The sequence below is a fragment of the Andrena cerasifolii genome, chromosome 5 (assembly GCF_050908995.1).
Source record: "Andrena cerasifolii isolate SP2316 chromosome 5, iyAndCera1_principal, whole genome shotgun sequence".
NCBI lineage: Eukaryota > Metazoa > Arthropoda > Insecta > Hymenoptera > Andrenidae > Andrena > Andrena cerasifolii.
In genome coordinates this window covers 15,430,953-15,458,248 of record NC_135122.1, presented here as the reverse complement: position 1 = coordinate 15,458,248, position 27,296 = coordinate 15,430,953, and the positions used below count along the sequence as shown (strand labels likewise).

Genomic DNA, 27,296 nt, shown 5'->3' with positions numbered 1-27,296 from the left:
ATCGATCGATTCAAATACACTAAAAGTCGTTGCCTGTTTACGTTCGACAGACATACGACTGTTTGTACACCTAGTCGACCCGTTAATTGCTATTCACAGCCAATTAAATCAGTAAGTTGACTGCGGGCGGTTAAACTGGTAGCAGAGCGTCTGAGGATTATGGGATCCTTAGGAATTCTCGTGAGTCCGAAACTCTTAATATTCCCAGAAACACAATTTGCAAACGTCTCATAAATTCTTCTTACCCCCAGCTTCTTACCGGCTGCATTATTTTAACGCGCGCCTCGACGAACGATCACCTGGACGAAAAGTTGCAGCAAACGAAGATCGAAATAGCTCAGCTCCACTTTCGGGAGGAGCCTCCAGGTAGACTCGAGCACAACGCTCGGAATTCGAATAAGGAACCTCATAGGCTTGAAATATTAATACTTTCGCAGTTCAGAGGAAGCTGTACAAGGTGCAATGGGACCAATTGTGGCGGAGGAGCCTCGGCAACGAACGACCCTTCGCAGTGAACGCGTTTAACAAAATACTCGTGGTCGAAGGGAACCACGTGGCAGTGTTCTCCAACGACGTGCCTCCTTCGAAGCGATCCTTGCAGCAGGTCCCTTTGAGCCGCGTCGGCGGGTTCATTAAGCTCGCCAGGGTGCGCAGATTCAACTGATCCCAGTATTTATTATTCCCCATTGATGAAATTCTAGGTAGTGACCAATTTCAATGTTGCAGAGCATCGTCTGGAAAAATGTGCTCTACCTGCTGGTCTGCCACGAGACGGGGTCCTGCAGCTTGTACACGGGAGAGGACAGTTTGCAATTGAGGCATCGACAGACGATCCAACGCAGGGGTCACCCTGTGGACGCCACCTTCTTCGTCCGCGCTAATCGCCTCTACCTTGTGGTCGCTGATAACTCCGGCCGATTCGCTGTGTCTTCCTTGTAAGATATCATAGTCGTTTTTTCTTTGCAGCTTTGCTTAAGGAGTTACATAGGTATTATGTAGGTACCTTTGACAGAGTGAAAAATAGCGTCATTTTTGTGATTTTTGTTCTCATATTTATAAGAAACGTTATATTTAAAAATTGAGTGTAAATTAACTTTTTAACTTCTTGTGTATAAATTAAGCTGTATTTCCTTGAAAAAGAAATTTGATATCTTAAGAAACGGCACCATAGCAGCCTCTTCTCCCAAGGCCTCTTCATAATTACAGCGTTTGCTGTACCAAAAAGTATCTCAGAGATTACTGCACCGATTTCATTTACATTTTGCACGAATATTCTTGAGACTATAACCTGGTAGGTACTTGCTGGCACCGATTTTGGGAAAATATATTCCTTGATAAATAGCAGCTACTCAAAGTCCAACATGTGATTTTCAACGCAAAGTCTTCATCTTCTACCGTTAATAAAAAAAAAGAAGACACGAGTCGAAAAATCGGCTTCGACAAGTAGTAGATTACATCTGGGGTAGGGGATTCAAACCCCGGGATCGTAATCCCGGGATCCCGGCTGTTTTTTGGGTTCCATTTATATATTTTTCAGTTGTTCGTGAAGTAATTTACTTTCTTAAAAATTCTCGAAATTCTCGGGATAAGTTATAACTTGATACCTATCTCAAATCCCGGGAGTTTTAGAACCCAAAGAACAGCCGGGATCCGGGGATTACGATCCCGGGATTGAATTCCCTAATCTGGGGTCAGGGGGTCAAGTTCGAAGCGGAGTCTAGCAATGGTGTTCCAGGATATACCACTGGAGGGGCACCTACATGGACGTGGTGACGGAAGTAACGACCACAGCTGCGGTGTCGGTCACCACGTTCAAGCACAAGCAGTCGACTATCATAGTGTTCGCGCAGAACGATAAAAACGTGCCGGGGGTTGGCTCGGTGGTGTACGAGTTCAAGGAATCCAGCCCAGAGAGAATACAATTCCTGCCGACCATCGACCCAGTCTCCGTCCATCATTACACTCACGCGGGCTACAGTTTCATCTTCCTGACGAACGAGGGTGGCCCGAGTAATTTATTCTGGTGGGATGGTGCGCTCCGCCCTTAATCACTTATTCTCTCTTATCACCCGTTTTCAGTCGTCACGTCGGGAATGTTCTTTCCAGGGAAGGAGCTACTGAACTGGCAGCAGATTGCTGAGATCGAGGCAGCCAGCCTGATCCACGTGGTCAACTTCAACGAAGACACCTTCTTCCTCGTGGGCCACAACGTGAGAAACTTTTTAAGAAGATCTATGTCTATGATTGGCAGGCCGGCGTGAACTTTTGCGGGGCCGGGTTCCACTTACGTTGCACTTCTAAATTTTATAATAACAAATATCTGTGCATAGTGCCCCAGCAAAATTTACAACGCTTCTCGTGGCTCGCGGGGTCTTTTAAACCGCGGGGTTCGGTTTCGGGGAAATCGCGCCTGACGATTGGGAAACTGATTTGAATAGAATATGTTATACGTCGCAGAATACTTTACAACTGTACAAGTTCGAGAATGCATCAGACTGCGCGTTGCTGAGCTCAAAGGGGCTACCAAACGAAGAGACCGTGGTCGAGTTGCAAGCCCGGGTGGATGAATCCAGAGTGCTCGTGGTGCTGGTCACCATGAATTCGGACAATATTTACAGCGTGGAATCGTGGGAGTTGGACATCACGGAAATTCCTTCTGGTTTGATATTTAGCATAAGCTAGTGCTTTTGAAAATTTAGTAAGCTGGTTTTACAAGAGTATTACTCGCAGAGCGCTCGATGGAGGAGACAGGAGTTCTGACGAAGCAGTTGTCGGAACTAGTCGAGGCGTTACAGCGGAGGAAGCCGTCTGTGGATGAAGCTCAATCATCCTGGCCATCTTTATTCCCAGCAGATGAAGACTTAACGATATCAAAGCCCTTAATCTTGCCAACTGTGGTACTAGAGTCAGGAACCTTGGGGAACATCGACGTGTTCGCGTCGGAGGACGTTCTTGCCCCCCGAGAGCTTCAGCAGAGTCTGGATCCCCTGGTGCGCGAAGTTGAGGGCCTTCTAAAGGCCTCCAAGAATCTTTTGACACCATCCAGTAACGTCAGCCGCTCGTTCAACGGGGACATCATCGTCCAAGGAGATGCGTCTATTGGAGAACTGAAGATAGACAAGGTGGACGTGGAGTTTTTGAATGACGTTGATATTCAGTCGAGGGATGTCGAGTTGGAGCCGACAGGGGAACCTTCCACCCCGTTGCGGGGGAAGGACATTGTTGCGCACGACCACCAAGTCGAGTCCCTTTGCGGGATTCCAGCTCAATGTGAGTTCACTTCGATTATATTAATTTATTTATTTCCTTTTGCGGGTAGATCCACCCCTCTGGCACAAAATAAAATTAAGTGAATTTATTACAAAATAAAAGTAAATTAAATTGTCAAGTAATTCCATATTGAGTCCATCGAATTATTGGGTAAAATGTAAGAAGAAAATTTATTTCACTACTTACTGCCCCTCCCTGAATGAAATTGGGTAGACAGGTAGAAAAACGGCAAATACATTACGGCACGTGGGATAATAAACCACGATGCACTAAAAACAAAATACAATTTAACTAGTACTTAACAACGATATAGCAAAATCAAGAATTGAATGGGGAACTGAACAAGTAATCTTCAAAAGAAATTATCACATCCTTCTATAAAAAAAACTCTAAGCCAGTGTTTCCCAAGCTTTTTGGGGGGTAAAGAAAAGGCATTAAAAATAGGTATTTCAGAATATAATTCTAACTTAATAATATTAAAAAAAAAACTTTAAAAAAATGTGGCGAGCCCCCAGAAAACACTTTGGGACTCACAGGTTGGGAATCGCTGCTCTAAACTGTTCAAACCTAAACGCATTGATGTTCCGTGCAAAAATATCTAGCCTGTCATTATAATCATTATTCGCCAAAGTATAAATTCGACAAATGATTTTCGAGATCTCGTCGTGATGATAGTTCAGAGGGCCGTCGAAGGTACCGATAACTTGGCGTTTTAGATTGGGCACTGAGGGCACGCAGTACGTCTAAGGTGGAGCTAGACCTTGGATCAAAGGAAATCGAATTTTTAAACGACACTATACTTCTACATTCAAATGTGACGTTCAGAAAATTGCATGTGAAAACTGTGAACGGCTTGAATATCGACGAACTCTTCAAGGAACTGTTTATCCTCGATCAGAATCAGAGGATCAGAGGTAAAGCTGGTACAATCGTTTTCATAATTATTTCGAATTAAACGAAGGGCAGGACTGAATTTTATGTACCATCTTGACCAGGGAACATTACCTACGGTAACTCACTGCAGGTCTACAATCTTACAGTGCGAACTGTAAATGGGGAACCATGGGAGGGCTACATGACCACGAACACTGAGCAGAGCTTTAAGAATTTTTTCATAAAATCGCTGCATGTAGATAATCTACATGCTGAATCCATAAATGGAGTCCCAGTTTCAGAGGCTGCGCGGATATCCCGCGAAAACGTGATCAAAGGTACGTAGTACCTACGTTAACACCTGCAGGACGGGTCACTGCGATCAAAATGTTCAGTGGAAAAAGAGACTGACGCAATGTAAAAAGGGTATTCGTTGGTTTTATTCGGTTAAATGAAAGTAGGAACTAGGGCTCTTACTATCCGGATATCCGAGTATCCGGATTGCTCGTTATAACTCGAAATCCGGATCTGAGTGTCCGGATATCCGTGCTTGGATCCGAGTATCCGAGTACCCGGTTTCGGATATTTTATCATCATGGCTGAATAAAGCTTTATATCGATTCGAATTAAAGAGAGCAAGTTTACCTGAAGTGATTAAAACAAGAAATGCGAAGGGAATTATATGAATATTTTATTTACAGTTAAATAAAATATCATCACACTAAGATAATAACTTCCTATTTTGGTATGAAAAAACAAGTTTATTTACATTTTCCGGTGTCAAACATGATCTTTTGGTGGTTACAATATTATCCGCTGTAAAGATGATCCCCTCCGAAGTTATTGATGTTGCAGGTATGCATATGTCCCGTCACCCGAGGTGCCTATTCTTCCGCAGCTCCCACTAATAGGAATTACGAAAGCTATTCCTACAACAGTGTTAGGATAATGAATCGATACCTATGTGTATCCCTCCGCCTCTAGATATTATTAAACTTTCGTTCCACAGGACAAGTGAGGATTGCAAAGCTGCAAGTGACTGACAAGCTCTCAGTGGATTCGAGCTTGAAGCTACCGGAGTCCAGCAAGCCCCTTCAAATTTACTACAACGTCACCATCCACGGCAACTTGAAGGTGAATGCCCTCGACTTGAACCCGCCCACGAAGATACTCTTAAACGGCGAGCAAATACACTTGGATGACACTCTCGAAAGCTTCTGGACCAAGTCTACCGATCAAGCGATCGGGAACGATGTAGCGTTCGAGAATCATCTAACCATCGACCACCTGGAAGCCAAGTACTTGAACGGGTTTTCCGAAGAGGAGTTCTTGTACACGACCGTGTCAACCATTCCAGAGAGCTTTAGAAACCTGCACTTCAAGAACGCGGAGATCGACGACACGTTCTTCGTCGATGGTGAGCACGATGGGTACTTCGATGTCGCCCCGGAATCGGTGACAATTCGAGGAAGGTTGCACCTGAAGCGTCTTCGAGGGAAGAACCTGTTCGTCGACACTTTCAATGGCCTCTTCGTGCCCGACCTGTTGAGCGGAAAGGAGCAGTCGAGGCTCCTAAGGAGCATGCACTTCCCTGCGATTCGAGGGAGACGAGTGAACGTTAGGGACCTCGGTTTCCTCTTCTTCGACGGCGAGGACAGCGCCACGTTCTTGGAGAACGCGGGTGGCGCTGGCCAGGAGCTGAGGACGGACTTGACGAAGACACCAGAGTTCCGCGTCGAGAATCTTGTGGTGGGAAGGATCAATGGGTTGGATATGGAGAAGCTTGCCACGCTGAGAGACATTCGAGCGATTCACGCGAAGGATCTTGTGATCGATGGGGATCTGTCGGTGGAAGGCGACTTGAAGGTACGGACGATCGACGAGCAACCACCTGAAGTTTACCTGAGGAGCATGGTTGAAGAGGATATCCTGCTGGATACGAAGGAAGACATGGACGAATTGATCGTGCGGAACGCTACTTTGAGATCCTTGAACGATCGTAACGTGAATGATCTCTTCGAGGGTGTCTTCTCGAAATCGAGGGAGCAGAGTGTGCCTGGGCGGTTCTCTTTTTACAGAATCACTGCTGGTAACATCGTAGCTAAACATATCAACGATCAGGATACTTCTGAACTGAGGTGGATCGACGCGCCCATCGTCTTCTCTGGGAACATCACTTTTCAGAGTCTGCTCGTGAAGGACGTTGTGACGAGGACCTTAAATGGCTACGATGTTAACGAGGTACAGTTTAGAATGAGTTATACACAGGGTGTTCATAGAAATGTGGGGCAATTGTTCTGGATCGGTTCTACTGGCCAAAATAATGAAGGAAGTTGGTACGTATATGAATAGGGAGGATAAACACGATGATATTTACAATATTAATTTTGCAGCTATAAGAATTTTTATATTATTATTATTATTATTATTATTATGGCTTTATTACTCATAGGAAATAAATAATATAATACGTATAAGATGGGTAGTAGTAAAAGTAAATAACTAGAGTAAATATTATCATTATTATCATTACTATCATTACTATCGTTATTATTATTATTATTCATTTATTATATTCCGAAAAACACGTTAGTTGGTCTAATATAATATTTATAGAATATATACAGTAGCGCACTTCAGATTTAATCTTAGAAGGGGGGCGAGTTGAAGGGATAATAATATTTTTAGGTAATTATAAAAATATATTTCAAGAATAAAATCCAGTTTTATTTTTACAAAGCTCTTAAATTGCTTCAGTCGTGGTTATACTACATTAATCTCCTTTTTCCCTTTTCTTTTATTATTATTATGATGAGTAGAACCGATTTAGAAAAGATGCCCCAGATTTTAATAAAAACCCTGTAGATTACCGAACTACTAATTAATTATCGACAAATCCCTCGTTCCAGCTGTACGAGAACCTAACGAATGTATCGCTACCGAGGATCCACGATTTGAAGGTGGACGGAAACGTTTCCTGGATCGTTTCTTCGTCTCAGCCGCGCTCCTTGTCGTCTCTGCTCGAGAACGCGGTTACCAGGGACACAGATCAAGTGATTCGCGGTGACGTCGTCTTCGAGAATGACGTGTCCACGTCGACAGCCACGGGAGAATGGGAGGGAATCGACGAAATCCGGGATATAGTAAGTGACGCTGTGATCGACGACGGATGGGTCGTGGAAGTGGCTGGGGAGAAGGTTTTCGAGGAAAACCTAGCTACCGATGCTTTGTCGGTGAGAAACAACGCAGAGATACCTGTGATCAACGATATAAAGATCCTGCAGTTCAATGATACTGTGGCGAGGAAAGATCAGGATGAGAGGATAACCGGGCACGTCAGCTTCCTCCAAGAAGTCACGATTACCGAACTGCTCGCCAACGACGCTGCTCACGATCTACCCCTGAAGGGACTGGCCCTAGCAACCGATATGTTACCCCCCAGAGTATCGTTTAAAAACCTTGTCGTGCAGAAGGACGTGTCCCTGAAGAATTTAGACGGAATAGATTTCAATAAGTTCCTGGAGGATCGCGTGACTACTGACGGCAACCACAGCATTGCCTTCGACGTGCAATTCAATGGGGTTCTTGATGTTTCAGGTTCTGTACTGTCTTCGATTATCTTTTTCATTCCTTTAACTGTATTTTATTATCGGCATTGACGGGCGAATTTTAGGAAACGCGGATGTGACGAGAATCAATGGAATAGATCCTTCTGATCTGGTGCTGAATGGGGCGAAAGAAGCGCAGGTCATATCCGGATCGAAGGTGTTCGAAGAGAACGCCGTGGTGCACGGTGATGTGCACGCTTTATTAGTCAATCGGGAAAATATATCCGCAGAGTACTTGAGTGGCGTGCAGAACGACGAAGACGTGGAGATTATTGGCGACTTGGTAACCCATCGACCCGATCGCTTTCCACCCTTGTACGGAAATTGGCTGATTTTTACCCAAAATCGAGTGTACAAATCTTCGTTCCTCCTTCACTTATTTCGATTGGAACTCTTTCGTATTTTTAAATAACTAATGATCGTCAATAATAAATAATAATAATAATAATAATAATAATAATAATAATAATAATAATAATAATAATAATAATAATAATGACAATAATGACAATAATGGTAATAATGGTAATAATGGTAATAATGGTAATAATGGTAATAATGGTAATAATGGTAATAATGGTAATAATGGTAATAATGGTAATAATGGTAATAATGAAAATAATGATAATAATTATAATAGTGATAATAATGATAATAATGATAATAATGATATTAATAATAATAATAACCTTTTAATTTTATATTTTTATTATTTATTATTTTTAACTTTTTTATTCTTGAAATTTAATAAGTTAAAATATTAAAGCGCAATAATCGAATGAATTGAAATATATTTAAATAAATTTACTTATCCGTGTAACTTTACAAATTCCGTGCAAGAGTTTACCCTCTCGCGTCCAGGTTCCTAAGAAGCTTCAACCTCTTGCAGATTTTCGAGTCGGACGTCAAGGTCCCGGAGAACGTGACCGTTTCAGGCCTAGTGAATGGACTGAGCTTGCACAGCATCCTCGAGGATTTAAACTCCGAGGCGAATGAAACCCTTCGAGCGTTTACTCGAAACGAGAGCAAACTGGAGGAGCGTATCGCGCAGTCCTCGCTGATCTCCGGCTCGTTGAGGAACATCTTCGCGTACCTAGAGGAGGAGCCGAAGCTGAACATCTACGCGCCCAACATCAAGCACGTGGACGTCGTGCATTACGAGCAAGTACTGAAGTTGAACATGCTCGGAGAGGAGGAAGGAACTTTCTGCGGACTCCCGCGCAACTGTTCCTGCCCAACCGAGTACGTAGCTGAACTCGCGAAAGATGGGTGCCGCGTGTGGAGAACCAATGGCTCGACGATAGTGAGGAACTATCACGAGCTGCATAGTACGTTCGGCGTGAATGTAATAACGAAGAACGCGGTGTCGAGCAGCCGCGAATGCACCTCGAACAGCAGTGAACGCGAATTCACGACGATCTCGTGGATGAAACCTGGCACGATCGAGACGGGAGATGTGCTGGCTGATGTGACAGAGGCGGCGATCAAGATTCAAGGATTCGTTAAGGACGCGCTGTTCTTCATGGCGCGGGATAGTGCGTAAAAGAAATTCTTTGTTGGAAGTAATTAGTCTGAGACGTTGAAGAGTAAGATCTTTTGGAATGTACGACTGTGTGGTACAGTTTATCTTTGGATCTACTAACTAACAAGGCTTAACACAGATTTACAGACAAGGAGAGGTCTTCAGGTATTCGATTCCGATTGCTTTGATTTTCGGATATGTTTTAGAGGACCGAGAAATAACAAATACGTGTTTTTTTATTTTATTCTATTTCTATGAAGTTTTATTCGACACGAAGTTATAATATTCTTTAAATTAATAATAGGAACTTTTGTACCTCTTCTTATGAAGGTTGGGGGGTGATTTCAACCCCTAAATTTACAACCGGGTCAAAATAAAAAAAAACATCCGAAAACCGAAACATTCGGAGGCGACCACCTGGAAACCTCTGCTTGCCAGCTAAAACGTAATAGTGATAGAAATATCAAACATCTTTTTGAATATAATTCTGAGTAAATTCCACGCGTCAATTTTGAAAATTCTCAGACGCAGCTTTCGTGGCGTTGGCAATATACTACGATCCACTGCGCGAAACACACCTCACGGATTCTGCGATCTACAAGATCGATATCGAGAAGAATCTTCTATCCCTGCACCAGACACTTGAAACTGACGGTGCCTGGGACATTGAGATCTTTCAAACAAGTCGTAACAACATTTATCTACTCTTAGGTTGCTCCGGAGATTCGAAAAAGTCTTTCTTATACAAGCTGAACGTAGCTACTTCTATGGTAGGCGGATTCTACTGTTAATAATTCAGTCATTGAGAACAAAATCGGACTAACTCGCTCTGCTACTAACTCAATTTCGCAAAGCGTACGAGTTAATCCATTTTTGTTCTCGATGCCGCAATTATTCCTTGCAGAAGAGAAAATCTTAATAACATATGTAAACGTTCTTGCGTAGTTTACAGTGTTGAGAAGTTTCGGCGGCAAAACGCGCCACGTGAAGAGTCTGTCCCAAGAGAAGGATCACTTTATTCTCTTGGATGATTTAAGCACGAACGCGGTAAACGTGTTTCATTATGAACCGGAGTTTGATAACTTCTACGATTACCAGAGTCTGTTTCACGATTCGAGGGTCGAAGGGATCGAGTGCTTCTACGCGAACGGTAAGCATACACGTGCAAGTGGAGGAATATCGTGTTTCTAATTTTGAGCTGGCTTTGCTCGCTTTGTTGTGGATTTTAGAATTTGGTCGAAGCGACTCCTTCGTCGTCGTCACAACGGAGGACGACCAGTTTTATATTTACGAGTACATGTTCGCACAGGTATCGCAGATCAAGCTACCTACTATGCAGAAGTTTGTTGGATTTAAAATAGACGCTACTTTTCCCGCTATTTTTTTTTTTTTAGAAGTTCCAGCTGAGGGTGCATCATCGAATGGAGGATCTACGGGTGATGGCACCGTTCTATTATTCAGGGAATCGTTATATTTTCGCGGGAACTAGTACGAACAGCACGGTACTGCGAATCGTACAGCACGGGCCGTATTAATATTCGTACGATGGACATTAGCTCGCGTATATTTATCTACGTAGTCTATGTAGTCCAGTATAAACGAGAAAATGGTCATTTTTATGTGTGTTTGTGTGTGTGGTGGGTCGAAATCTCCTACCAGAAACAAGTAGAAATAAAATCTCACGAATTTCATAGACGTGCTATGATTAAAATAGTTTCCATATATGTAGAAGCATCATTATTCCGATGGACAAATTTCCAAGTCCCATTAGTTTCGACTCTTCGCTGAAATATTCCGAGTTCCACTTATCCTTCAATTGTAACACTATAGTACTAGTATTCTGGGGTAGGAATAATCGAGCAACACTTCATAATTTCACATATATTTGTTTAATTTGTTTCTATCAAAGTATTGCGAGTTAAAGAAATTCTTATATCTATATAACTAGAATGTTTGATAATTGCATTTACACGTATAGGTAAAAATTACTTTTCATCATATTTAATTTCAATTCTAACCTCTAGTAGAATTGCAATCCAATTCCACTCTGAATCGATAACGTTGCATGCGACAACGAAAATGGTAAGGGGCTCTAGAGCCCCCGAACCTGTGCAGCAAAAGTTTTCACACTGAATATCAAATCTATTCACTGTAATGTCTATTTATACATCGTCTAGGCAATGAATAATGAAATAGCTCTGAATCGGTAACATTGCACGCGATACAAAAATGATAAGGGGGCTCAATAGCCTCCGATCTGTGTGACAAAAATTTATAGTGGAAGTAAGGTCTATGTTCCATACCTCGTCCGTGATCATACTGTATTTGCAAATCAATGCCCATTATATGCAACATAATGTAAACTAAACAGAAACATAGGTATCTGTAACGTATGATGATCGACGATTGCCAAATCTGCGGCGTTCATATTAGAAGCAATTGTACATTCTTTTCATGAATGATATATTTCAAACGCGAAATTTGGACGAATCTATTTCGAAGGGATTTCGCACCACCCGACTTGCGCGAACGCGATTCTGACGGGGACCATCGGAACGTTTGATTCGTATATTCTGCGCGAAAAACAAGTACAACGGTCGAACAGATGGTATAGAATCGTTGCGCGGAAATACACGCAATTAAGCCTGGTGTAGGTAAAGATATTTCGAGTGTGGGCATAGTATTGTTACCTTAGTTCATCGAGCGACGGCACGCGAAGCGTTAAGGTTTCGCTTTCCAACGAAGTGGAAGCCATTGGAGTTCCTTCGTTGTTGCTGTATAACAGTATAAACTGAAGCTTTAAGGTACATGCGATTTACGCGAACGCAATAATCTCCCAGTTTTGGGCCGCGGAAGCGTGAAAAAAAAAAAACAGCACGAGGTCGACGGCTTAAACTGTGACTGTCAGTGTCCTTCCGTCGAATTGGACAAATATTTTTTTTTTATTCTCCATCGCGAATAATTCGTGGCCGATAATAGAGAGTTTAAGGTAATCTAGCTGGACCCGCGGACTTTTACCAACCCAGAGCCGCTGAGGTATAATTGACGAATTCGAGTCGCTTCGTGCCTCGCTCGGAATGTTTTATTGGTTATGTTAACGCGCAATGATGCGGCGTAATAAATCGCCGAACAGATTATGGACGACACAGTGACAGTGTGTTATTACGGAGACTTTGATCGAGACAATAATTCATTCTCCGTAGTATCCAAATGCTTGGTTTTTGGGAATAGATTATTGGTAGACGGAGATGTGTTTTGAGGTTATGACACGTATCACACAAGTATTGTGTCACGATATCGTTGGGGGGCCTGTGTGGTGCTCGTGTCAGTGTCCGGCGTGGCTGGTGCGATGGTAGACTTAATTCTCCTTTGTTTCAGACATAACGGTTGCTCCAGTAAGGCAGTGATGGCTGTTAAGGGGCTAGTAGCAGCGATTGTTCAGTTCTTGACCCAACAGTTAGAGGATGGCGACATCACGGCAGACTCGCGGGAGAGTCTGGAAGTAGCAATACAGTGTTTGGAGAGCGCTTACAATGTACAAGCATCCGACACTCCAGCGAATTTTAATTTACACAAGGTATATAAATCTCTTGTTGACACTGCAACACCTAGTTTAGCCGAGGAAGCTACTGCCGACGCCAAGGCACATGCCCAGAAACTAAAGAACGAAGGGAATGCTTTTATGAAGGCTGAAAAACATCACGAAGCGATTGCCAATTACACAAAGTATATTATTCGTATTTAAATATATTAGACACGTGATTATAGCCTTAGCAATGTAATATGTAATGTGCGCTATATTCGTCATCCAGGGCAATCGAGTTGGACGGCCGCAACGCGGTGTACTACTGCAATCGTGCAGCGGCGTATAGCAAAATTGGGAACCACGATCAAGCGATCAAGGATTGCCGCACAGCGCTGTCCATTGATCCTTCTTACAGTAAAGCGTACGGCCGATTAGGTCTAGCATATTCTAGTCTGGAATGGTACAAGGAAGCTAAGGAAAGCTATCAGAAAGCTTTGGAGATGGAGCCCGACAACGAAAGTTATAAATATAACTTGCAAGTGGCGGAGGAGAAGTTAATACAGCAGGGTATGAACAATATAGGACTGGGCGGAGAAGGGAATCCAGGCCTGGATTTTAGCTCGCTTTTGAACAACACCGCTCTCATGAGTATGGCGCGTCAGATGATGGGCGATCCAGTCGTGCAGAATATGGTGACTAATTTCGTGAGGGGAAACGTACACCAAAGGAGGCGTATGGAGGTACTTCTAGAAGCGTAAGCATTGTTTGTAAGAGTTATCTAGTTTCGTATATGCCAAGGCGGATGGAAGTGCGTCATGTTTAAAAATTTTGTAGAGGTGAACAATTAGCGCAAGAAATGCAAAACGCAGATCCTGATTTGATTGATTCCTTGAGACGGCAGAGGAGAGGAAATCCAAATGACCCCGAACCGCCACAGAATTAAGAGACCCGTGATCACGAAATGTTATAAGAGATTCTACACAGAATGGGGAAGACTAAATCTTATTGAAACATAAAACAGTTACAGGACGATGTCTGTCATTTTTTAACATGCTGAAAAACAAAAAGAACGAAAAACATTTTGATTCGAATCAATTTTCCACGATCATTACCATGATTTTAAAATAACATCCATGTATGTATGTATATATGTATATATTTGGTATATATGGTATATATACATACGTATATTTAAACACTGCAGAAACTTTCCTATGACTTAGTTATTAAATAAGATATAACAACTTGTCTCTTGGATGTGAGCTGACAGTGTTTGATATGCAGATATTAGATAAGAAATGTCGAAATATGGTATACTTTCTACACAGGATGAATATCCGGGTGCATGTTGATCGCAGTCGCTATTTGCCCTACAGCATGGCTTCGAGCCGATTTTAATTTTTACCGATTTGTACAGCGTGATAATACGTATACTTAGTTGCTTTAGTAGCAATTCCCTGTATGATAAAACGTCACTGACAGAAATCAGTTATCCAGTATGTTCTGCCCGCAATATGCTCATGTTCTCTCTCTCTCTCCCTCTGAAATTGGTTACGAAAATACATGAGAATCAAAACAGATTTAAGAACCGGAGAATCCTAATAGCTGATTAGTAACATGTCTTCATACACAACAAGAAACGTACCGAACGCATAACAAAATGAATCATTGTTTCCTCCAAATGTTCGCAGTTCGCGTTACGTTCGTTTATAACTGCTAACAATAAATACAATTACATTCTGTTACTACAACATCTGGTAATTATTTCAGAGTTCACGAAACTCCGTTTTCAGCGTAGAGCCAAAGTTTCAGGCGAGACCTTCCATTTATTTTTACGTAACCGTTTTCTTCGCTCAAAATCCTTCATAAATTTCTTTCCGGGAGCTGTGCGAGAATATTCAAGTTCACGTCCGGCCGAGGGAACCGGAAGCAGGGAGGAAGCAGGAATTCGAATCTCGCGTTCGAGACATATCCTTTTACTTAAACTGGTGGCACGAGCACGCCAATTCTGCGTGCGTCATACAGAGTGACATCATTCTTATTTGGCACGTACGAGGCGCGTGTGTAAACACACGGGACATTTTTATATTTCGTGCTCTAATTTGTTTCCAACGCGCGCTTGCGTGTGTGTGAGTGGCGCATTTGCGGCTGGCGGCTGTGAAAGTGTGCATGGTTCACTTTAGCAGATGAACAATCTCATCGTTGGTCTGGGTCTTCCTTAACCGGTAAGTTCCCTTACTGTGGCACACAATGAACGCCTCTCGGTTCAGCATTTCAGTTAACTCTGATCTACGATATAAAAGTCACATCCCCTCTTTTCTCCTCTATCGGGTGATAGCAATTTTTTAGGCGCATTTGCATTGTCCGTCCGATCTCCGCGCGCGCAAGGATACGGGCGTTATTCGTTGTGTCACTGTCCTGTTGCTGCGAAAGATAACATTTGTTTATCGAAAGTGCGATGACTATGCCGTGGGCCAAAGAGAAAAATTTGAATTTTTTCTTTCTCTTTGAATCGCAGAAGAGGAATAGTTTATGTGGATGGTTTTTGCTGGTCTCACGGTCGTATCGTGACTTTCACGTGTTACATACCAAGGGCGCTGAGCAACGAAGCCGCGATGCAGCATTATTTACATATTTTCCAACCCTTTCCGTCATCCACCCACAAATACATCCGAGAAACATGATGCGTGCGCAAAGTCCCTCCACAGGTTCTGTGACGTGTGCGCGGGTGGCGCATGATTCGCCGGTTTCGGAGTACCGGCCAGGAGCGTATCGTTCGGTGATCCATATAGGAAATCTTCATCGTATTCAAAAACAACGAAAGTATTTCCATCTGCGATTAAAAACATGATCGTACTTGTTGATAGCATTACTGAAGTAAACAATATTCCACCGATCATTCGAAATGTAATACATACTATAATGCCAAACCGAAGTCTCTGAGTCATCGATTCGTAATTCGTATTCTGCGCAGATATCATATCACTCGCCTCTGTAACCTTCGTGCAGCTAAAATTGCAAATGATCGTCTCGCGCTTGCAATCTACGTTATCAGATCGTGACGAAACCTTCCTATCGCGGTCCCGATAATAGATACATTCGCGGGGATAAGAAATTTCGAAATCGTCGGGTTCAACTCGCGAAGCATACCCTATAAGTTAAAGTTATTCGTTTCAAGTTCAAACACTCTCGCGATCCATTGCGCACGCATCGTTGGGCTAGTAGGGCTGACATCGAGGTGTGAAATTCACGGGGCAAAGCTCGTGAATCCGAGGGCGTTCCGATAGATCGCCGGTGGCCCCGGGAATTGTGAACACGGTCCTGGGTATGGTGCCCCCCCACCACTCGATTGCCGCACACTCAATCGATGGCCACACCTCAATCTGTTGAGTGTGCGGCAATCGAGGGCAGCCATTTTCTTGACTTTCTGTCGCTTAACATTTCAGGTAAATACACAATTATTTCTTAAGTAATACTGGTCGGAGTGGTGCGAGGGTGTGCTGTGCCGTGTACCCGGGTGTTCTAAGCGTGTCGCGTGATCGGTTCGTTAACACCGCGACCGGGGAGCACTGTGTGTGTGTCAAGGAGGGAAAAAAAAACCTCTCCTCCTCCCGTGGGTACAGAGAGAGAGAGGGCCGAGGGAGTGCCATGCGTTACGAATCCACGGCTTCTTCGCACGACGGCCGTTTAGTTTAGCATAGGAGAAGCCACGCGCCGTCTGCCTCGCGGCTGAATCCCGATCGCTGAGCTTGGGAAATGTTTGTATGAGCCTTCCGATACGACCTGGGTTTTAGCGTTCAGTAAGTAAATCGTCCCCCGGGCTCTAGACCCCTGCGTCGCTGTTCTGTCGCACCCCCAGCGCTCCCGTCCTCCCCCCTCTCTCGCGCTACCTACATACCCCCCACTCCGCCCCCCCTTTAGCTGTGGCCCTCCCCGCCCTCTTGCCCCGTTACGCGGCAGTGCACTTCCGGCTGTGCAAAATTCGGCAAAAAGCTCTCCGGATCTCTCCTCTGGATACTAGTCTAATAAAAATCTGTGTGGTTGCGGCCCCGTCTTGACGTTCCTACGTGTCTTCCTCGTTTATCACGCGGCGGATCGACGGTCTTGTGGTCTGCGATAAACAAAAGGTCGGTACGGTTCTCTGACACAGCGAGAAGCTCGCGATTTCTTATCCAGCCGACGAGTACATATCCCCCTCGTATATTATCTCTGGCTCGTAGAATGGTTTCTTCGCCTCCGGGATCATTTCGTCCGAATTCTCGCTCGCTCCGATCCAAATCCTCGACGAACGTGCGTCGATTTTTCGTCAACGATCGACCTTCATATATACGTATATAGGATACATAGTTACGAGCTGTAGAGTTTCAAATGATTTAGGCGCGTAGTGGACCGGAGTTAAAGAAACAATTAGGATTTGTGATTGGATTCGGTATGGTTCTTGTCGCCCGCTATTCATCATTTCGTACTGCGAACATGTTCTCATGATTGTCGAGAACACGGCTCCGAGCATCATGCGTGTTGCATCGCCACGATCTTAACACGTAACCCAGACCTTCTCGCTTCATCGATACTTAAGGCGTTCTATTCATTTGCATCGCTTCTGCGTAATAGACATTACTTGACGCTGTCCCTCGCTTTCGCCCAACATCTCGCCAAGTGCTTTTAACTTGTGTTCTGCGGAACAACGGACTCTCGAGGCAACTCACGAGAGACAAATCATTCGTGCTTTTTGGTCCGTACAGAAATTCTTGAGCTAGAAAGTATTTACTCTGTCTCCTTTGTACATTAACAAGTATAATCTGTGTATGATGCGAATAACGAGTACCCGAAAGTATAACGAATATACTTCCAATTGTATTTGCGCCGTAATCGAAGCATAGAAAGAACTAGAATCCTCGCCGAGGATGCTCTATGCCGGCGTGCGCAGAATTTTATATTTACATGAATATATACATACTGCTATATGTACGCGATGGTTCATTAATAAGTTCATTACATAATTATAAAAACATTGCGAAGTATCTTATCTTTGTACGATGTGAATGCACCGCCTATCACATTTAATTTACGCTTCCCAATAATAATTTTTAATGGGTTCACATATTTCTTAATAGTGCATGTTTAATACAACGAAATATCAATCTTACGTGTCTCCATGCATGTCCTTTGGAAATATTGTTGTTTTTGTTCTGAGGCAGGGTTGACTAACCGGTTGGCTCGCGAGCCACCGGGGGCACCTCCGCCTTGCTGCCACGCTGGACGGCCCCCTCCATACCTCACAGACTCTGACAATCGCAGTCGAATAGAGAAGGAAAGAAGGAGCGTGGTAGCAAGGCGGAGGTGCCCCCGGTGGTTCGCGAGCCACTAGTTAGTCGACCCTGTTCTAAGGCATAAGGTATAGTCTTACATGGGTTAACTGTCGGGCTACAGTTGAAAGGAATTTACGTAGCATTTAGGTATCGCGCGCCTCTATACTTGTGGTTAGAAAAAGAAAGATTACCCTTTGATCTACCGTGTTAGGGAAACCAAATTCACTTTGGAGGTGTCGAAGCAGCGGTTCGTACAGATATTCTTTCGCGCATGATCATTGGACAAAGGCCCTACCTTATGCATTGAAGAATTTCGTAAAGTTTGATTTGACGTGTGCGCAAGGTCATTGATTATGATAATGTAAATCCTCGACGTTAAGTTTGGTCTTTGGTAGTCTCGCAAAGCCTTGTAGTATGCGCAGTGGAAATGTCGGAAGGAAAGAGTTAAGAAGCAAAATTTCAAAGGCATCGTGCATCGAATTATCACAAATTGTATTTAATACTTTTACAGATGTTTAAGTACATTGCTATGACAGAAACGAGATATATGCATATATATTTACATTTACGATATCTCTGTGGTACATGCAATTATCTCGCAACCTCCTATCCATTCTAACATATAAAATGTCCACTTAAGACAGAGACGCTGAAAGAAAGACTAAAAACATGGGATGCAATGCGGGCCGATGCCTCGGTCCAGACGATACGGGGTACCCTGGATCAGGTACGACCCAGTCAATATCCTTTAAATCTTCAGCCCTCGTAGGTTGCTTTCTAAATAGTACTAAAGTAGACGTCGGTCGTATAGAAATAAGGAAATCTCACCTACTACAGTGTCCACTATACAAGTAGCTGGCAGTAATGAAATTAGTAACAAGTTTAGTAATGTAAATTTAAGTAAACGGAGGGCTTTAGGGAGTGTATGCCAATTATATACACACGTAACGCTAATGCCAATCTAGTACTTTACTCGAGAACTACATCGTTCAGATACTTATAGGGAATAAACTTTATACCCTACGAGGTTTGAATCTGAGTCATTGTTTATAGCATTGTCGAAAAGAATACAGACCTAATGTGAACAGTTTGGAAAGATTACCCCGACTTCTTCCTATCTCTGTCCCGAAGAATGCTTCTTCACAATCTCTTTCATTATTATTTCTTTTGTATGTCTACATATGCTGTCAGATCAATCTATTTTAAAATTGCTTTCTACTTGTTTTCGCCTTATTAGGGTGCAGGGGAGCGATACTTTTAACAGCGGCCTTAATCCCATTATTTCAGCACTCCTTTTGTTTCCCTTGTCAGTTGTGATTATTTTATGTGTACTATACGCTCACTCGCTGTACGCCCTTAGTTGAAATAATCTCTGGCGGTGTTCCCCCAGATAATCTTACTTTTCGGTCGACTTAGATTCATGATCATTAGAAGCTCAATAGTCGAGGCGCCGCATGAAAGCGCAGTTTAGAAATCGAGTACCATCTCCGCACTATTCTATATACACGTGTATATGTGTATGCATATATAGGATAAAAGCATTAGACGTTTAGACACGCACACTTTTACTGCTCTTATACGAAAGTTGGATGCCAGTAGTGTGTACATATTAGCCCATAGTCGGCAGAAGCTATAGAATAGTAGTAAATACAGCATTCTGCGAAAGAAATGCGTTCTAAAATGTTATTATGCTATTAGTCGTGCATAGGTAAGTCGTTAGGAGACTGTCCTTAAAACTGATGTTTAACCACACGAAATCAGCGTAACAGTTTCTAGATATTTATATTATCGATATGAATAATTCACCACTACTACTAGTGAGTAACAATTGCGTGTTTCTTGCTTTTCGTTAACGGACAGTTTTTAAAAGCAAGAAATCAAGCGCATAGAGTCGTGTATTTTTAACAGTTTAGAATTGCGATGAAGCGGTGGTAAATAAATGTGTGATAATTTTTATTTTAGAATTCATGGCAGCCATTAGGAAGAAATTGGTTATCGTGGGTGATGGTGCTTGTGGTAAAACATGCTTACTCATAGTCTTCAGCAAAGACCAATTTCCTGAAGTGTACGTACCCACAGTATTTGAGAACTATGTTGCAGACATTGAGGTCGATGGGAAGCAGGTGAGTCGTCCGAGAATATTATTCGACTCGCAAGGGAAGATCCCGAACCCGAAAATTCAAAAAATTCTGAAACTTTGTGGATATGTAGGGCATTTTCTCGTAATTACAACGCATTTTTTTTTGCTGCCCAAAATCACGTTAAAGGGGTGAAATTAACCCCTGACGATTCGGATATTTTTCGATTTTATTTTCTAACTCGCAATCTGTAAGAGATAGAAAAGAAATTTTAAGACAAAAGTTACTTCTTTTAATTAGATCTATTAAATGGTAAACGTTTTATCAATTGTTTAGACAATTAGAAAAAAGTTATAAACAAAAATATTAATAATGTTTTCTAAAATTTGTAGTTTCACGTGAAATCTGAACTGGATGTTTATATAATTATGAAACAGCATAATCCATATTTTTTCCCATACAATTTCAACTTTTCAACAAGAGTTCATGTGTGAGAAGTTAGCCCCCATTTTGTGAAAAATCATTGTAATCACGAGAAAATGCCCTACATATCTACAAAGTTTCAGAATTTTTTGAATTTTCGGGTTCGGGATCTTCCCTTGTCAGCCTTCGTCTATGTAAATCTTTCCTTCGTGAATATGTTTGTGTGCGATTAAACGAGAGCATTCCGTGCGACAGGTGGAACTGGCCCTTTGGGACACAGCCGGACAAGAAGATTACGATAGGTTGCGTCCACTGTCGTATCCCGACACGGACGTGATCCTAATGTGCTTCTCCATCGACAGTCCCGATTCCCTGGAGAACATTCCCGAGAAGTGGACACCGGAGGTCAAGCACTTTTGCCCGAATGTGCCCATTATCCTTGTCGGAAACAAAAAAGACTTGCGCAACGATCCGAATACTATCAAGGAGCTTAGCAAGATGAAACAAGAACCAGTTAAGCCCGAGGAAGGTAGAGCCATGGCCGAGAAAATCAACGCTTTTGCTTATCTTGAATGTTCTGCTAAGAGTAAGGAGGGTATTAGGGAAGTATTTGAAACAGCTACCCGAGCTGCGTTACAAGTAAGTAGTGTTAGCGTAAGTAGCGTCTGTCATATATGACGGACACAGAGCTGCCTCTAACAAAGCTGTGCGAATTCGCAGGTGAAAAAGAAGAAGAAGGGAGGATGTTGGCTTCTTTAAGTAAAATGCCAAGTGGTCCCGATACTATTATCTTAAGCCATCTTGTGGCTGAATAATGGAATTGCGGAGCTAGCTGCAGCGAAGCTAGTTGTTACGCCGGAGGCCCCCAGCGGAAACCATAATATAATAACAACTTATCTTTAATTATTTTACACAATAAAACAAATCTATATTAAAAAAAAACAACAACCACAAACTGCGCCCGAGATATTTAAAAAGCAAAGAGGAAGATAAGAAAACTGTCATTGACGAAACTGGAGACTTAAGAGAGAACAAAAAAAACATTGACTAAAATTCAAAATGCAAGTATATGTGCTATATATGAGAAACCATAATGTATATTGTAATGACTACTTGATTGTATTTTTAATGGTAATGAATTGTGCTTCGAGTTTAAACAATTAAACAATTGTCATACCAAGTATTTACATTTACGGTACATAATTATCTAATATCATTGTAGCAGTTATTACTATTATTAATTAGTATCTCATTACTATTATACGCATTCTACGTCTCTTCTTTTTTTTTCTTAATCGTAGTGGCTGTTTATTTTTGGTAATAAAGAAAAAAAGAAAAGAATATATGTGTGCGGAGGAAAGGAAAGAGTTGGGGGAATTCGTAAGCAAAGTATAAAGAGAAAGTGGAAGTAGGGTGGAGAGTAGAAACATAATACGCAATGCAAAGTCATAGAAACCAATGTAAGAGTTTAAAGGGGAAAATTGTTAAGGATACCCAAACGTTGCGTCGCTATTTTATTCAACCATCGAATTATCAATATTTCTTAAACAAAGCAAACAAAGCAAAAGCAAGTAACACAACCTATTATAATTATTATAAAGTTGCGCAAGTAGACGAGCGGATCACTTTGATCTTTAAGATACCAACTAGGCTAAATGTATTATTATTATTATTATAATTATTATTAATTATTTTTATTATATTATTATTATTATTATAATTCGATGACACTAACATTACGGATTGTAATAGCGGCTATATTATATATTTATGTATTTCGACAACACATCCCTTGTACCCAAAAACCAAGCACACAAACGATATCAACCCGATTTCCGTTTCTCGTTGCGCGATATCTATTTGCCAAAATGTCCGATATGCAATCAATGTAACCGCGGGGAATGTTTGTGATTTATTAATTTTGGGGGCGATGAATTTTCACGGAGCATGGCTTTTCATTCTCGTAGCGACAATTGTGTGGCGACTTACATACGCGATGCTCTTTCCAAGAAGCGTTGTTCTACGAAAACGTAACGTCTACGTGTTCCTCAAACGCACCAGATTTTTTTGTTTTTTCTTTTTATTTACAAGCGTTCGAGTTACCTTGTAAAACGATTATCGAGCCTGTTAAAGTCATCCTTGTATTTCCCTCCCCTTTATTTCTGTTTCTTTTCACTTGTATACATACTATTCTGAAACTTTTTAATTTTACGCGTCTTCTATTAAAGAAAAAACGAAAAAAAACTAATATCTATAAGGTTCATAATGTAGTTTGTTTTTTGCAACAACTATCGAATCAACTACTGTTGAATTACGCTTTTAAAAGCCAGAACATCGTAAGGGGTTGCGGCCAAGCTTTGCAACGACTGCGGGACGTTTTATTTACACAACGGGGCTTTGGCCATTTCCATCGATCAACTCTTCGACGTACAAAAATTTACCGATAAGTCGATGGGGGTAGGAGTTTTTTATAGTGTTTGAATAAATAATACTGTTTTGCATTTTTTAAACAACTAATTGTCAAAGAGTTAATGAACGAACTGGTCACAGGCGGGAATCCAAAGATCCCCGAAGCCTCTGCATCTTCGCGGATTCAGGGCACGTTGCAGAGTTTGCAAGCGTTCTTTTATAATAATTTTTCGAAGGATGTATCGTTAATTACGACTGTATCGACCTAATCCCTTATGGACCATTTCTCCAATCACACAATAAAAGCGCGAATCGTGATTACCGATCGAATAAAATCGCCCGAACATTTGTACAGTGATAATTGCAGTTTTTTTTTCTAAGGGAACGCTTGTGAATCGCGAATGGTACCGATGCTATATAAAACTTGACCCTTGGGAACCCATCGTCTTGATCTTGATCCTCGTCCAAACGCGAGTCTTTGAGACTGACTTTGCAATTAATGAAAAACAAGGGACGAACAAACTAATCACATTTTTTTATAACAGAGTTTAAGTATCGTTAAATGCACAAAGTTATCAGATAAAACATAAACGTATTAATTGCTCTGTGTTTGGCGAAGATCAAAGTGACGATTTAATCGCGTGACTCAAACGCATCGGATGTTTGAAATACAAAGAAAGGTGGTAACCGATGAAGCAAATATTTTTTATTATTTCTCGAACGTCTAGGACTGGTCCATACGGGATTAATCACTGTATATAAACTTTCAACGTTCTCGGAATAGATGAGGTAATGCCTTGATGAATGTCTCATGGTTTTTTAGCATTTCTTTGTCTCTCTCTCTCTCTCTCTCTCTCTCTCTCATCGTATGAAAGAGCAATAAAAGTACGAACTGCTTTATCTCATTTTCTTACGATAATGTCGTGAGTAATATATATAGCGTATCGCGTCCTTTTGATTTCGAGCGTTAAAATGAGATGCTGCTGTGCACACAAGGCAGAAGGGGGGGGGGGGGCGAAGGAAATATTGTCTTCTGATTCAATGCAGTCCGATTATGATTAGCCCTTACGACATTGTAATTCATCGTGCAGCTAACTGAATAATTTAAGAAGCTACTTCCGAGGACAAGAACTTAATGATTCGTGCCTAGCGTTTCTTCGATGATACGGATATGTGAAACTTATTTTTTATGATCAGAAAAACGAATTCGAGCGTGAGTTTCCCGAGTTCTAGCAAATCACTCTATACTTAGCTTTCATGATTATGAAGATATTTACTCCACGATTGCTATAATAAATTGTAATTAACAATAAAGATTACTCATCAACATTTTTAAATTGCTACTACCGGGGTAGTTCAATGCGTGCGAGATTGACTAGTATTATTAAGCGTACATAGTTTTCCTGTTCTCCTTAACACATATGAATTCAAAAGGAATCGTCAGAGGACGTGCGAGAAGTATCGAATATACTGCTATATATTCAGTTACAAGTTTTATTGAACAAAATTGCCACCTTCGTTTCAAAATACCTCGAAAATCGCATATTAGGAAGTCTGAAATATACAATTATTACTTAACAAGGAATATCATTCAGTTACAATGCAGATTTTATATAAAACGTTTTTATTCTTTTTTTCTCTCTCTCTCGTATAAACAGAAATTAATGTGACAACTTGAACCTGGCACAGTCAAAAATGTGACGAATGGAATGGAAAGTTTTATGTTATTGTACGTAGCTGATTAAATCTGGAAAACATTGCCGCGATAATTCTAAATCAGTTCTGCATAGCTTTACGTGATATACAGCATACCATAAAGTTACGTAATACGTGTAGACGATACTATAGTAATTATATTTTCGCTTCGCTTTCGAATACTCTGTAAAATAAGTATAGCGCGCGTTACCGTGGGTCACGCCGACTCGTTTAGACCTGTCTCTGGAGCTAGAAAAAGTTCGACGGAGAAAAAAATCTCCTCACATCTTGCTGTTGGGGCATATATAAAAAATGTAGTAAACAATCACGTATCTTATGAAAGAAATTTACAACTCGTCGGCCTTCGGCTTCACAGGTTTGCCTTTACGATCGAACCCTTTCAGCTCGTCCGTCGCATGCTTGGCAATGTACTTAATGAAGTCATCGAGCGCCCTGCCACCCTCGTATTTCACTGGGCTGTTCTTGGAATCCTTAGGCGCCCAGAAAAGTGTTGGGAACCCGGCTACTTCATAGGGCGCGGGAACATCGTTCGCGGTGGCGTCGAACTTCACGATCTCGACGTCCTCGTCGACGAGTTTCTCGCCCAGTTCGTCGAAGACGGGCGCCAGTTGCTTGCAGTGGCCGCACCACGGGGCGTAGAATTCTATCAACGTATCCTTGTCGTTATTTGTCACCACCTCGTCGAAGTTTCGAGCCACCGCGACCTTAACGTTGCCAGTGTTGTCGTCCGGGATTGGTTCCGACTTCAGGTACGGTTCCAAAGCGCCCGATTCGAGATCCTTGAGGAACGCTTCGAACGCATCGACCGTAAACTCCTCCTTCATCGCGAACTTCTGGTTCTTTGCGTTCTTCGCCAGAACGACAGGCTTGTCGCCCTTCACGAAGTCGATTCCGAAGTCGTTCAATTCATGCTGGAAGTCATCTTTGGAAGAAATAGCGAAGTTCAGGCTGGGGAAGTCCTTGGCGACCTTGATGATTCTGTTGCGCCAGTAGTTCGTGCCCTTAGGGTTCTTCACGTAATCTACGGCATAGTAGGCGACCACCAGTGGGTTCTTGAATTCCGCAGCATTGTCCCGCGTTCGGACACCAGCGATACCGAAGCTAAAACCACGATTTCGTTATAATAAATGTTGGTTGTAACTTTTAAATCGTATGTAATAGTCTAAGAAAAGGGTTGTATAAGACTTACTAGTTTTTGGTAATGAATTCTTGAACATCGATTACGGTGACTCCATCCTCAAGTTTCGCAATGTTTGGTTCAAACTTGTTCTGCAATACTTTCGGTCGGTACAGAACAATTGTATTCCTGCGATAATTTGATACAGTACATTTAACTTTGTCCTTCGCACAGTTATCAAGATAATTCCATGGTAAATTAAACAACTATTTACTTGTGCCCCTCTTTTTCCAAAAGCGATTTTGCGGTCGTATGGGCAAACTTGACCTTCTCCTTCAGCTTCTTAGAAACAGCATGGAAGGCTATCGCCAATGGTGAATCAGCCTCTTCAAAGAAACCTACCACACCTATTTCGTCAGACGCCAAGAACGACTTCAGACAGTTTTCATCGACCAGTTCCTTGGACGCTGGACCAACTTGTGCCTAAAATACAAGTTCCACGCAATGAGTATACACAATAATCATTGAATTCTTCCGTCGCAAGAATCTCTCGCACCTTCATGTATTTAGCGATACCCGCAGCTTCCCTAGGGCCATTGTAGTCGCTGACGACGTCACCCCTGGAGAAGATTTTCAGCGTCGGATAACCACTGACAGAATGCTTGTTACAGGTTTCCTTTCCGCTCTCCGTACAATCCACCTTAGCGAGAGTGATCGGAGGATCATTCCCTAGGAGCAGCTCGGCAGCCTTCGCATATTCTGGCTTCAATCGCTTGCAGTGGCCACACCTGAAATGGCGATAAAGGATCGTGATACCTAGTAACCTGAGCGTGAGGTTGCATTACCCCTCCAATGAGTATCCATAAGAATCATGAACGAATATCGATCAAAGCTGGAATATCGTTTACATATGATGGAGAGTACAAAGAATATTTGGGGGGAGACACTTTCTTGCTCGCTAACGTGCCACGAGCCGGCACCCTGACGTCGACCACATTGCAGCTCGGAAAGGCCCTCTGTTACCTCGCTCTTCGCGGTAGTTAGATTCGCGTGAAGGATTCCGCAACGAAGAAGAGAGCTAATTTAACGCGAAGAGAGATATGTAGGTACCGTAAAAGCAGTTCTTACCATGGTGCGTAAAACATAACAAGCGTGTTCTCGAGCCGCTCTAATTCATGGCTGAAAGTGTCGTCGGTGAGGTCCAGCACGTCCTTTTCCTCCGCTAGGACGGTGGCGAGGAATAGGAAAAGAAAGCTAAGATACTTGGGCAGCATCGTGGATCACGGTGCTCCTTCAAAATCAAATTCGAGCTACACTCTTTGCCCAAAAGACACTGTCTGCCGGAGACGTGGCCTTTACAAGAAGTTAGCTGCCAGCGGTGCACGGTACCGCGCAGTGCTGTCGCCTCCTGATTGGCTGCTCCTACTTTCGTACGTGTGCGTCGT

At 42.4% G+C, this 27,296-nt stretch overlaps 4 protein-coding genes across 13 annotated transcripts; 3 read left to right on the top strand and 1 right to left on the bottom strand.

Moving 5' to 3' along the window:
* Window positions 1-36: 36 nt before the first annotated feature.
* LOC143369142 (uncharacterized) lies at window positions 37-10,997 on the top strand. The gene is made up of 18 exons (XM_076812647.1): window positions 37-180; window positions 252-366; window positions 438-646; window positions 727-935; window positions 1,736-2,031; window positions 2,107-2,210; window positions 2,458-2,659; window positions 2,731-3,270; window positions 3,987-4,184; window positions 4,266-4,481; window positions 5,153-6,384; window positions 7,053-7,740; window positions 7,817-8,034; window positions 8,641-9,286; window positions 9,799-10,043; window positions 10,219-10,423; window positions 10,503-10,582; window positions 10,668-10,997. The coding sequence occupies exons 1-18, from the start codon at window positions 160-162 to the stop codon at window positions 10,806-10,808; spliced, it is 5,565 nt and encodes a 1,854-aa protein (XP_076668762.1). The 5' UTR covers window positions 37-159; the 3' UTR covers window positions 10,809-10,997.
* A 688-nt stretch (window positions 10,998-11,685) lies between these two features.
* LOC143369007 (small glutamine-rich tetratricopeptide repeat-containing protein alpha) lies at window positions 11,686-14,550 on the top strand. Of its 3 annotated transcripts, none has more exons than XM_076812353.1 (4): window positions 11,686-11,927; window positions 12,652-12,999; window positions 13,086-13,553; window positions 13,634-14,550. In XM_076812353.1, the coding sequence occupies exons 2-4, from the start codon at window positions 12,680-12,682 to the stop codon at window positions 13,740-13,742; spliced, it is 897 nt and encodes a 298-aa protein (XP_076668468.1). In that variant the 5' UTR covers window positions 11,686-11,927; window positions 12,652-12,679; the 3' UTR covers window positions 13,743-14,550. The 3 variants fall into 3 exon arrangements, with proteins under 3 accessions (XP_076668468.1, XP_076668466.1, XP_076668467.1); XM_076812351.1 differs by having other exon boundaries at window positions 11,686-12,077; XM_076812352.1 differs by lacking the exon at window positions 11,686-11,927 and adding an exon at window positions 12,105-12,262.
* Window positions 14,551-16,086: 1,536 nt separating this feature from the next.
* Rho1 (ras-like GTP-binding protein Rho1) lies at window positions 16,087-22,395 on the top strand. 8 transcript variants are annotated; one of them, XM_076812363.1, is made up of 5 exons: window positions 16,134-16,245; window positions 18,620-18,835; window positions 20,071-20,231; window positions 20,865-21,248; window positions 21,330-22,395. In XM_076812363.1, the coding sequence occupies exons 2-5, from the start codon at window positions 18,778-18,780 to the stop codon at window positions 21,366-21,368; spliced, it is 642 nt and encodes a 213-aa protein (XP_076668478.1). In that variant the 5' UTR covers window positions 16,134-16,245; window positions 18,620-18,777; the 3' UTR covers window positions 21,369-22,395. The 8 variants fall into 8 exon arrangements, with proteins under 8 accessions (XP_076668477.1, XP_076668478.1, XP_076668476.1 ...); XM_076812361.1 differs by having other exon boundaries at window positions 16,180-16,245; window positions 18,749-18,835; XM_076812365.1 differs by lacking the exon at window positions 16,134-16,245 and adding an exon at window positions 16,440-16,599.
* Window positions 21,886-27,259, bottom strand: Erp60 (disulfide-isomerase A3). Its single transcript, XM_076812335.1, has 5 exons — window positions 26,980-27,259; window positions 26,408-26,639; window positions 26,126-26,334; window positions 25,924-26,040; window positions 21,886-25,835 (listed from the first exon to the last, which is right to left on the bottom strand). Exons 1-5 carry the CDS (start codon window positions 27,123-27,125, stop codon window positions 25,061-25,063), a joined length of 1,479 nt encoding a protein of 492 aa, XP_076668450.1. The 5' UTR covers window positions 27,126-27,259; the 3' UTR covers window positions 21,886-25,060.
* Between the last annotated feature and the right edge of the window lie 37 nt (window positions 27,260-27,296).